Below are 11,514 nucleotides of genomic sequence, written 5' to 3'. Positions count from 1 at the left end.
GACAAATTTACAGTTTGGCAATTACAGGGTGAACAAATGTGACAGAATCACAGTTACAGCAATGAAATGAACAAACACAGGTGATCAGAATATACAATAACACATTTTTAATATATAACTGCTGTACCTGTATATAAAAATCTTTCAAATTGGAAATACAGTGCAAATGTCACAAACCCAACATGTACATTAAACTTGAGTTAATATTTGTATCAAAATGCAATATTTATAAAATGGTGACAAATGTAGAGAAATAAAGCATAAAATACAGATGATGGTACACAAAGAAAATAATTGTATGATGATACCCACAACCTTACAGAGGCCTCTCATGCCCAGACACACTACACTGGGTATCTGGTGCTGATAACCAATAAGCCAAGTATAACTTTTAGTTTACGGGACTATCGTGGCCTCTCAATCAAGTTTCACTGATATACATTTTAGGGCACCTATTTTATGTCACAATTTTAAAATGCAGTGTCAGTTTTTCAAGGTCCCCTGTTTGCACTTCAGGGTTAACCACAGATCAAGTTCTTCCATGCTAAATATGTGTGGTGGCCTACAGAAATGACATTTGCCTTAACACAAAACATACATGTTGGCTTTATCTATTTCTCATAATAGAAGCACACCCATTACGTACATGTATAATTGAATGCACATGTTTTGCACGAGCTAAGGCACAACAATTTACATAACCAGAAGTCTTTTAATCAATGTCATGGCAACTCATAATAACATGATATCGTTACAGTTACTAATTGAAGCATGGCATCACAATGCATCAATTTGACAAAAGGAATTGTTTTTGCATAAATATATAGTATGTTTGTCTACTTTTTAAGTGGAGTAGATTTACAAAATGCTTTCATTTGATATGACAAAGTGCCTGGTCCATTATTTTACAAAGTGCATTTGAGCAACAGTATTATCCAATCTTTACATTAATTTCTGAGTACATTTAAAACAAAATTAAACCTCTGAAAATCATCAGCACAGTTTTGTTAAATGGATAATAACTCTTCACATGAGATTTGAAATTCCCCAACAAATACATTGTAAACAACAAAGAAATATAATAAATTTCATTTTACCACCAAAATGGTGATTAGCACAATTCTCAAATCTGAGCTTGCCATCGGACCAAGGAGACCTTCTAGATGGTTACCCTCCCTAATAATCTCTTAATACCACACAACTGTCGTTAATCATAGGAAAATCCCTTTTATGGCACTTTTCTTTGACAAAATAAAGTTGTTACCCCCCCCCCCCTTTTAAATCATTACTTCCCCCTATTTTCCTACACTAACAGATAAATGGAAAATGCTCTACTATATTATATAGGAAATCATGTATACAATTTTTACATCTTGGTTTTAAATATAAATATATTGCACTTCTTACTAAATGTTTGCAAAAAGCCTTAAAAAGAATAAAAAAAATTGGGGGGAAAAGTAGGTAGTTTAAATATTCAGCTGCATACATAGCAGTGCTTGTCGTAAATCTGGATCTTTCACATATCTCTCCATTTTTGTACAGAATGCCGCTCTCACTAACACCATATTGTAACACGTCTGAGGAAAACCTGTCACACAGTGACATTATTGTTTTTATATGCTGCTTTTCACTTATCAGTAAGTAGGTGGGATATAGCCGCCTTGTGCTGGTGGAGCATAGGCTGAAACAAATTCACATATTTAGATATACAAGAGTAGTGAAAAGGAAAGCTGAATATAAAATTTAAGTGAGAAAAATTGGAAAAATGCATTTCATTGTTAATTGCTATCTATTGCACCACCTGTGTGGGGCAATGAAAAAATACGTTCATTTCAATGCAAGCCAACTGTTAATACATTTTTTCAAAGCAATGTGCTCTGAAATGAAAAAGAATTCTCTGAATGTTTGACAAGCCACTTACGAGGCGGTTGCTGAGCATATCCCTGACCCTGACCATATGCCATTTGTTGCTGAGGAGGATAATATGGCTGCTGTACCGGTTGGGGTGGGTAATATTGCTGTTGTCCTGGTTGAGGTGGAAAGTATGGCTGCTGTCCTGGTGGTGGTGGGCCTGCAAATTATAAGACTTGAGGGTACTGACAAGGTTAGACAAAAACTTCTTGATTATGATGATGACAAGTAAAAGTCTTTGAGTACATTTTGGATAATAGATGAATATTCAGTGTTCACTGACTAAATTCCTTTGCATTAACATAAATGTCATTTTACTATTGATGTCAAAATTGTGATTTTTAGGGTAAAAATTGCAAAATTTGGTTTGTCAAACTTCTTCTTTACCTGAACACCCCCACAAACATTGTTTCAACATCAATTTAATGTTACCGCTGAGTACTTCAAATCCCTGCCAGTGATTTTTCTTAAAAGCCTTAGTTCAGAATTAATGGTTGATATGGCAAAATAATACCTTTGTTCATCACTACATTGTAATTAGGGGCTCATAGTGAAAAGATCTTTTTCAGGGATGGACAGGAGTTATGCCCCATACCATTTGCTATCTCACCTCGAAGTAACACAAGAGAATTGCCAAAAAGTTCACTTACTTTGATATGTGACAACAGTTTTGTCCATTTGTCGCTGCCTCCTCTTTCTTAAACAATATACCAGAACAATCACACCAATGATTATTAATACTATTGCTCCAACAGCACTCAGTAAACCTTTCATTAAACCCATGTTTTGTGGTTTTTCTCGTTTCTGAAAAAAAAAAAGACATAGTAAATAAAAATAATTTATAATAACTCATATTTGGCTCACATGTTCACCTGTATTTTAAAAAGCTTTGGCGCCTTCATCCTATGGTTTGAAGCGCCAGCCATGGGATAAATCAGTTAACTATTTGTTGTCCACTGTATGTGACATACAAGTCATTTAAATATGTCAACTGCACCTCGATTTAATTATGCTCTTGTACGTCACATACACCGGACGACTTGTGTTGAAAATAGTATTAAATATGCAGATTAAATATATATGTTATTATGAACTGATAGGATATGATATGCTCTTGTGATATGATATAGTGTGCCAATAACATCTGCTATAACTTTAGTTTTTATGTTATGCTCTTCAATTATGTTGTCTTCTTACTTTCAAATTAATGAGTCTCTTAAGAAAGTAGTAAAAAAAACAGGCATGTTTTGAAGTAAGTCAATTATCTCACCAAGGGTCTTCTAAGTTCTATTTACACAAGAGAGAGATGCGGAACATTGAAAATACATAGCTGAAAATAAAGTCAAAATGATGAGGACTGGACAATGGAAAATTCCAATATTATTCAGGATATTTCAGGATTCTTGATATTACAGGGAATATACAGCTGATTATCATCGGCGTATATGTGAAGTCAATTCCACAGATGCATGTCATTGTGATTTCACCAAGAACTATTGTTTAGATACATCATGGACAAAATCGTTATTATGTCCAAGGATGCATATATTAACTGGAGAGGATCTAGTACACTTCCTTGTGAAACACCATGTACTACTAGGTCTGAAAGACCAGACAAAATTACTTCAAATGACTGCCATTCAGTTAGAAAGGAAGAAGATCAAAGGCTTTTCCTTTGATCCCGATATTCTCCTATAGGAAAATGAGAAACAATTGATGGTGACAAGTAAGAGTAATGGGGCAATTAGAACCATCAAAGAACCGTTGGAATAATATCTGAACATGTAACACGGTTATCTGAATAATTGAAAGTTGTAACTTACACTCTGTAAACTTATGTCCTGGCAAAATGGTTCCTTTTGCTGACTTAAAAGTTACATGCGCATGCGTTATGACTCACTTATTTGCCACTGCTTACAGTAATTTGCGTTGTTGACGCTCTGGCTCAACAGACGCAGTATTTCACAACACCTCGCAGAATAAAGGTTTGCTCAGCTACTACAATCTCCAGGCACTGCAACAGCACCGTGTGCCAAAATAGCACCTGTGATGCTTCAGCCGTAGCTCCGGAGGCAGTGCCCTTGTTCTGAAGTTAAATTATTTTTTTTACTGATGATTCATTCATTTGGTGTCCGCTCTTAATAAGGGACGAGAACTAATTGTTTTTGTAACTATAACTATTTATTATTGTCACGAAAAAGACAAAATTTGAACTGTTAAAAACTATTTTTTTAATTCATAACAGATCAGTCTAGATCCCCACAACTCTAGCTAGGTAACACGCCTTGGATGTTATGCAAACTGGCAAGCCCCCCCCCCCCCCTCCCCAAAAAAAAAAAAAAAAAAAAAAAAAAAAAGAGATATCTGGAGAGAAAAAATATTGGTTTTCTCATTCGCATTATCTGACAAAATGGAAATCACCCTGACCACCCCCACACACATACACAAACACACACGCACGCACACACGCACGCACACACACACGCACACACACACACACCATGCAAGCAATACGAATAAGGAAGAGCGCACCCGCTGTGTTTTTTATTGTTTTTAATTCGGGAGAGAACAAAAAAGTAAGGGTGAAAGCCATATGTGTTTTTGTATGATCTGCAAAGAAAGAGATTATGTGAACAAGACAGGTAGGCTACTTGCTGGATGAACTGTAGGATCCCTTATAATAGTACGATGAAAAACATTTCGTGAATGGTCGTGGTCTCAACTTGATCTTGTTTCTTTAAAGTTGGTATGGGGGTTCTTTGACCAACGTCAAAATAAATTAATTGTTTTCGAACAAAGTTTAACACTATTACCGTGCCACTTAAAATTCTAATCTTAAATTTTATATTGACTTGCAAAAGTCCCATGTGTGGTACACTTATGTTTTCTATCATAAATAATCTTTTAGTAAAATTCAAGGAGTTTCAACAGTTGAAACTCCTTGGTAATATTATATTCTAACCGAATATTATATGTTTCAAGTGGGAGTATACTTGCGTAAATTCAAGTAACGCACCCGAGCAGATTGGTTTGATGCTGTTCCTTTCTTAGATTTTCGTGTTCATAAGTAGGCCTTATTCGATCATTCTTTTCCTTGCGCCGGTTGTATTCAAGTTGAAGACGAAAGTCATTAGATCCAGGTAATTTGTTGTTGCTTCAGCCTTTTTTTCTAAAAAAAGAAACACGCACTCACAATTATATTTTGTTACCTCTATAACTATAACATGAACATTTCTGACCCGCACATACACATACTAACACAATTTTATCTTTTTAATTCAACATGAACATATCCCACTACACACTTACACACATATATCAATCATTATGAGTTGACATTAAAAACTTCGCGTTGGTTCAAATGACCAGGGCGTTTTATTGGTTCCTGCATGACATGACCGCTGACATCACCAATTAAGTAGGCTGGCATCTATGATATTTAAATGGTAGCAATACTTTATTTAAACATTCTCAATGTAGAATGCGCAATGGCGGATCCAGAATTTTGCCAAGGGAGAGGGGGTCACAAAGATAATCTTTTTAATAGACGAGAATTGATTTATTTTTTTGTGACACCAGAAGCATTAATTTTTAGACTCACCTTGTAGACTGTCTGCATCCACAGATTTGTTGAACAATTTTATACAAATTAAGGTGAATTCATTTGTTTGATTTTCTCATATTTGTGTTTAGGCGGTAACGAAGTGATAATTTTTATTAAGCAGGTTGGCATTGCATGACATCGCTTAAGCTGTCATGTACAATCTTCATTTATCACTCAGCTGACGTTTACTGCTCCCTTGGCAACGTAGGCCCGGGGTAAACCCACGAGGCTGTGGTCTGTTAGCTGGACCTCGCAACACAATCCCCTGACGCAATACCATAAAGAGATGGTACTTGGGTCGTAAACTCTATACCGTAAGGAATACAAACCGCGAACATATTTTCTCAAGTATAATTATGCAAATTATATTGATGAGTTTATAGCCGAGGAGAGCTTGAAAACATAAACAACTAGAAAAGGACTCAGAGAGCGCAACCTCCGCCAAGACAAACAATTAAGTAATAATTCATTAACCAATTAATTAATTAATTAATCATCACCAAAATCTAATAATTTTTTCTTTGGCCCATTTCTGACCTATTCTGAAAATTAAATGAATTAAATCGTCGATTATAATTAATTAATTCAATAATTGATGAACCATCAACAAATTTCCAATACTTTTTTCTTTAGACCATTTGTGATCTACATTTTATCCTGAAAATTTCATCAAAATCTGTACATCATTAGTTAATTAAGTACGAAAGTAATCTAATCATTTCTCCTGAAAGCTTCATAAAAATCCGTCCATGACTTTTTGCATTATGCAGTGCAGAGACAAACAAACAAATAAACAAACAAACGGTAACGAAAAATAATCTCCTTGTCGGAGGTAATAATAAAAAAAAAACTGTGCGCGAATGGCGGGGGGGGGGGAGCTTGTCACATCTATCACAGCCCCATTCTTAGATGAAGTCCGGCCGTAAACAGACTTAATATTTTCTGTTAAAGTATCGATCTATTTTTCAAGCATTTGGCAAAATTTAAAGAACTTGCACATTTACAATACAACAATGAACAGGAATAAAGTGCAAAGATAACTTGACTAAGCCAGACCTTTGGTGGGAAAAATCCCCTGGTGGACAATGATGTGGGTCGTTGAAACTGGTGCCAGCAACAGAAATAAACTTTTTCAACTCAATCACGATGGTAAAGGAAAATGTCTTACTGTAACAAAAAGAAATGGCGAGCATAAATCTGTTATCTTCTAGGATTAAAGGAGGAGACGCTACCGTCTAGCAGGGCACTGAAAGATGCGCTGCAATTGGTGCTGCTACTGACCTTTACCGCCAGGTCGTGCACACGTTAAGCACCAGTTTCGCAATCAATTAATTTTTTTATTGCGCCAAAATTAAACAAAATGTCAATTTAGTCCTAATTAACTTCTTTTGGTTTCTTTGGGCTTTATTAACTGTACAATAGACACCAATCCCCTGAACGCATGGTTGCAAATTTTATGACTTCCTCGGGGGGAAGGACGATCAGTCTTACTCAGATGAGAGGACCAAAGTCTGCGAGAAGGCATATGTCTTGATTTAAGAATGATAATTAAAAAACGGAAAGGGGCGCGGGAAAACAGTGCCAGGTTCACTACGGACAAAAGTAATTATCTTGTCCTAACTTCTCATATGCATCTTTTGTTAATAAAACACACTGTTTTAGTAAGTACCTACACCTTAATATTACAACCTTGGGGTCCAAGGGACCAAAGGAGGTGATTGTATCGGGACATTCTCTATTGAGAAACACAAACCGGGACAGCTGTGCTAAGTACGTTAATTTATACGTTTGTGGCTATGGAAGTTCTGATTTTCCGAAACCCTTTTTCACCTTCTTACAACATTTTGATTAAAAATTGATTGTGGTAATACAGCACAGCCACTGACAATTTTCTTTTCATTGTGCAAATCTTGATATAAGGTGTAACAAAATCATATATATTAGATAGCTGAATTGATTAAGATTCTATAAAGCCTTCTTAAAAATCATACGTAATTCTTTTTATAAGCAAACATTTCAGTTTTCAGAGAGAACTGAATGCACCCTGTCATTAGGGTGGAGCTAAAGCTTAGAGGCAGAAAGCCTTTTCAAGCCACGTTGAGCAAAATAAGAAACAGGTGGAAAAATAGCACGTGCATTTTCTAATGAATTGACAGTCATTTACTTATTTGAACTACCTTCGATATGAGCGTTTAGCATTTCCAGTCATACATTTTTTGTAATTAACCTACGTACCAAAGTCAACATAGGAGGAGTTAAAACGAAAATCTTGGTTTTACAAGATTTATTTTACAGTATTCCTACCCTTATGTTGATACGGAATGGCGATGTGTCTTTATAAAGAAGGAAGTTGACACAAATGCATTAAACATCGTTTTGTATGCTGTTTTGAAACTGAAACCAAATCTTTATTGTTTAATTGAACTTGAAATTGCAACAAATGAACTTAAGCGAACGGAAAATTGAGCGCAGACGACAATTTTGGGTAATTCCATCTATAGGTTGAACAAAACAGTCCATTGAGGCTGCAGATGGCGTGCGCGCTCTTGTCATGTCAGATTAATAAAAAGAGAACTGTTTTTATTTTACAGGTGAGCGCCTCCCTTAAGCATTCACTGAGGAAAGAAAGACGCGCTGCGTATGCTTAATCTTTCATGGGAAAATGAAGACATCTGAATGTCTGTGAGCGGTGTTAGCACTGATCTCCTGATTTGCATTAGAAAATATGAGCCTATAGTAAAACAGGTTTATATATATATATATATATATATATATATATATATATATATATATATATATATATATTCTTTATTGTATCATCCGAATGATAATATGATAAAATGCGCTATTAGTCAAAATGATGGAAATTTCCAGAATGCCGAAACTAGTGCCAAAACGTTGTCACCGTTATGTAATCCATTGGAAATTTGCACTTGAGTTTTTATATCATTTTTTGTTTTATACCAATAAAATCTTTAACGGGCACTGCTAAGTCAATATCTTGATAAATAAAAATATTGCAAGTATTCATACCGCAGCTTATCCTCTTAACTTTCGATACACGATTAATTTCAAATCTTGTTATTTTCTCATAAAGGTTGACTCTGGCTCTGCCAAGGAATGTATCATACAAATCATTGGTGCATGTTGCCTCATATTTAGCCGATTGACGGTCAATCTGCTTGGCGGCAAGTCGTGTGCCCTCATTGTAAAAACAAGGAGGACAGCACCTTGGGCAAAAGAGTTACAATTGCACAATTACCCAGTCAAGATCTTCACTAACCTGGTATTAGAGAACACTGAGTTGTCAAGTCCTATAAAATTCAATCCGTCAAATTTTACATTTTAAAATTCTACACGGAAAAAAACTACACTCTACGTTTTTCTAGCCTCAATCCCTAAAGTCTAACTGGAGGAACAAATGATATTACACTTTCCTATGCTATTCAGACGTTTCGTCCCGTAACGGTAAGATTTCCTTGCAGCCCTTCACTATCATCATGATCATAGAGGACCGATTCGCCTTTTAAAAATAAAACTGTTGTGTTGAGGCTATCATAATATCGTAACGCAAAACAAAATAAAAGGAATCTAACAAAATTTCATTTTACATCCGTTTTTTTTAAATATTAATATTTATTTGCAAAAGAAAATTACACAATTATATCTTGCATCTATTTGAGATTTTGCACATACCAACACAATTCCAATAAGGTATACTACAGCTTTAAATCACATGTGCAAAACATCACATCTAATTAAATATCTGAGAATTGTCGTATATGTCTTCATTTTGAGTTTTTAAAATTTTAGAAATCTATTTGAGAGAAAAATGCTCTGCAAAAGTGTAATTAAATATAAATTTATATATGTATATATAAAATAGTAAACAAGCGTGCATAGTTTGTTTTAAAGACTTATTTTTTTAGGGCAATTGTTTCCCTCAATCATTCAGTTGCTACGTTCTTACCGATTTTAGCATCCTTCATTCAACCTTGCAATGAATATAAAGCTATTGTTTACCTGGATGTGCATCAACATTTCTGATCAGACAAAATCAGACATTGAAGTCCAATTGTTGGACATTCTATGAAAATAATCAGTTTTAAATATCCATCAAAATGTCAAGAAACCTCTGAATTTTCACGGTTTTGAAAGAGGATGTTTCCCATTCAGCATGGTTGCATATGAAACCCTGACCGTGTCAAAGGCGCACTGTGCACACGTACAGGGGACGGAAGGAATACCGTGCCACGGTCCGTACGGAGATGTGTGATGCCTATCTGGCAATGACGGAGGAGGTGGCGGTGGTAATGACACAGATGACGGTATACTGGTGGCAGGGGCTGTCTTGAAATGTTCTGAGTGGGGCGCCAATGCCGCGCCTGGGGTTATGGTCAGGGGTAGGTGAGCATGAGGAGGATGCGGTACTGCGGGATGCGCTATGGACATCCTGTTTGGTTGGGAGGAGTACACATCACTGATCAATTTCTTCATTTCCTCCAATGAATTATTCAGCATGAGAATGTAGTTCCTGGCCAACAGTAAAGTTGCTATTTTTGACAGTTTTCTTACAGAAGGCCCGTGAGCGTATGGCATCACCTCCCTTAAGCCGTCTAAAGCAGAGTTTAAATCGTGCATTCGTTTGCGTTCTCTACCGTTGATTTTAAGGCGCAACATCTGCAGTTCCTCCTCCGTAGCGCACTTGTCTGCCAGACTCTTGGAAATTTTACGAACTCTTCGGAGAGCTTGATTTGCAGAGACAGGAGATGTACTGTTGTAGCTCTCTGTGAGGCTACTGGTGCTACTAGCTGGACTGCCAGGACCCGAATCCGTCGATATCTCATTGACAGTATTGTTTTGCTGGTTCAAAGACATTGGGTTTTCTTCCATGGTTAATGTGGTAATAATTACGTCTGTGATGACGACTTTCTGTTTCAGTTATCTTATTTTAGGACACAGAAAAGTGAGCCAGATACTAAACAGTTTTTCCGGATTCCTCTTCTTTCTCTACCAGTTAGATTTAATTAACATAGGTCAGTATTCAGATTACATGTAAAGGCCCCTGTAGAACATTCTGCTATACTCTCACCAGGTTATCGAAGTGCGTCCGTCTGGCTATCACTATACATGTACCTGGCTGAGTTGGCTGGGTATGAGCAATCGTCAACCAGCAACACCTTTTATACCTTCACACGTGCGACAGGAGGCGGGGACTTAGAGCCTCAGACTGATTACTGGTGACAATAGGTGACTTGGGACGTACTTCTTACACAATTTTACGGCTGATATTTCGTATAAAAAAGAATCTAAATGTATAAAATAGTCTAACTTTGTCGAATTTAAAGCAAGAATCAGATTTAAGTCTAAAATGTAAATATTAAATTGATCTCGAAGGCTCTGTGTTTACAAAGAAGATTTACGGTAGCAATAATAGGTACCTGCCGTCTTGAATCCGTTGATAATCAAATCGTGCAGTTGACAGTACGAGTTTAATAGATGCCTTTCATCTTTTGTTAGTAAACTAAAGCTAAATGGGGGACAGACAAGTTAAACTTTTCTAAATCATAATAGAAATTGCGCAAATAAAATGAATAGACGCACACGTACTCCTGAGTCCAGGATAAAATAATCGATTCTTTTTCTGCATAAGTTTGATTGCTCAAATTACTATACAATTTAAATGAATATATTACAATTATTTCATTTTTAAGGTCAAAATAATTATCCAATTGAGAGCATGATTAATAAATGAAATGACAATCATTTGCATTTTCTCCTCCGTAGTAATTAGTATTTTGTAGTATATATCGTAGCTCACAATTTTCCCCGAAGATAATGTTTTATCGTGATTATCAATGGCTTTTTGCTAATTCTATTTGAATATATATATATATATATATATATATATATATATATATATATATATATATAATGACTGGCCACGATAAAATATTATCTTCGGCGAAAATATATAGATAATGTATGCAAAACCTTTT

At 35.7% G+C, this 11,514-nt stretch overlaps 2 protein-coding genes across 2 annotated transcripts; both read right to left on the bottom strand.

The window, feature by feature from the left end:
• Nucleotides 1-84: 84 nt before the first annotated feature.
• LOC106179224 (uncharacterized) lies at nucleotides 85-3,884 on the bottom strand. Its single transcript, XM_013562760.2, has 4 exons — nucleotides 3,735-3,884; nucleotides 2,562-2,715; nucleotides 1,922-2,071; nucleotides 85-1,681 (listed from the first exon to the last, which is right to left on the bottom strand). Exons 2-4 carry the CDS (start codon nucleotides 2,692-2,694, stop codon nucleotides 1,635-1,637), a joined length of 330 nt encoding a protein of 109 aa, XP_013418214.2. The 5' UTR covers nucleotides 2,695-2,715; nucleotides 3,735-3,884; the 3' UTR covers nucleotides 85-1,634.
• A 5,243-nt stretch (nucleotides 3,885-9,127) lies between these two features.
• On the bottom strand, nucleotides 9,128-10,729 carry LOC106179219 (oligodendrocyte transcription factor 3). The gene has a single exon (XM_013562755.2). It carries the CDS (start codon nucleotides 10,406-10,408, stop codon nucleotides 9,659-9,661), a length of 750 nt encoding a protein of 249 aa, XP_013418209.2. The 5' UTR covers nucleotides 10,409-10,729; the 3' UTR covers nucleotides 9,128-9,658.
• Nucleotides 10,730-11,514: the final 785 nt, after the last annotated feature.

The sequence above is a fragment of the Lingula anatina genome, chromosome 1, assembly GCF_051362555.1.
Source record: "Lingula anatina isolate TDL-2025a chromosome 1, LinAna3.0, whole genome shotgun sequence".
In the NCBI taxonomy this organism is placed as follows: Eukaryota; Metazoa; Brachiopoda; class Lingulata; order Lingulida; family Lingulidae; genus Lingula; species Lingula anatina.
Note: the sequence above shows the minus strand (reverse complement) of the source record. Positions and strands in the feature narration are given on the sequence as shown.

What these genes read in the sequence shown, in the direction of transcription:
- LOC106179224 (XM_013562760.2), bottom strand. Translation starts at nt 2,694, where the DNA reads ATGGGTTTAATGAAAGGTTTACTGAGTGCTGTTGGAGCAATAGTATTA. An exon ending in AACTGTTGTCACATATCAAA is followed by an intron (nt 2,072 to 2,561) that starts GTAAGTGAACTT and finishes TATAATTTGCAG; the next exon opens with GCCCACCACCACCAGGACAG. An exon ending in ATATGCTCAGCAACCGCCTC is followed by an intron (nt 1,682 to 1,921) that starts GTAAGTGGCTTG and finishes AATTTGTTTCAG; the next exon opens with CCTATGCTCCACCAGCACAA.
- LOC106179219 (XM_013562755.2), bottom strand. Translation starts at nt 10,408, where the DNA reads ATGGAAGAAAACCCAATGTCTTTGAACCAGCAAAACAATACTGTCAAT.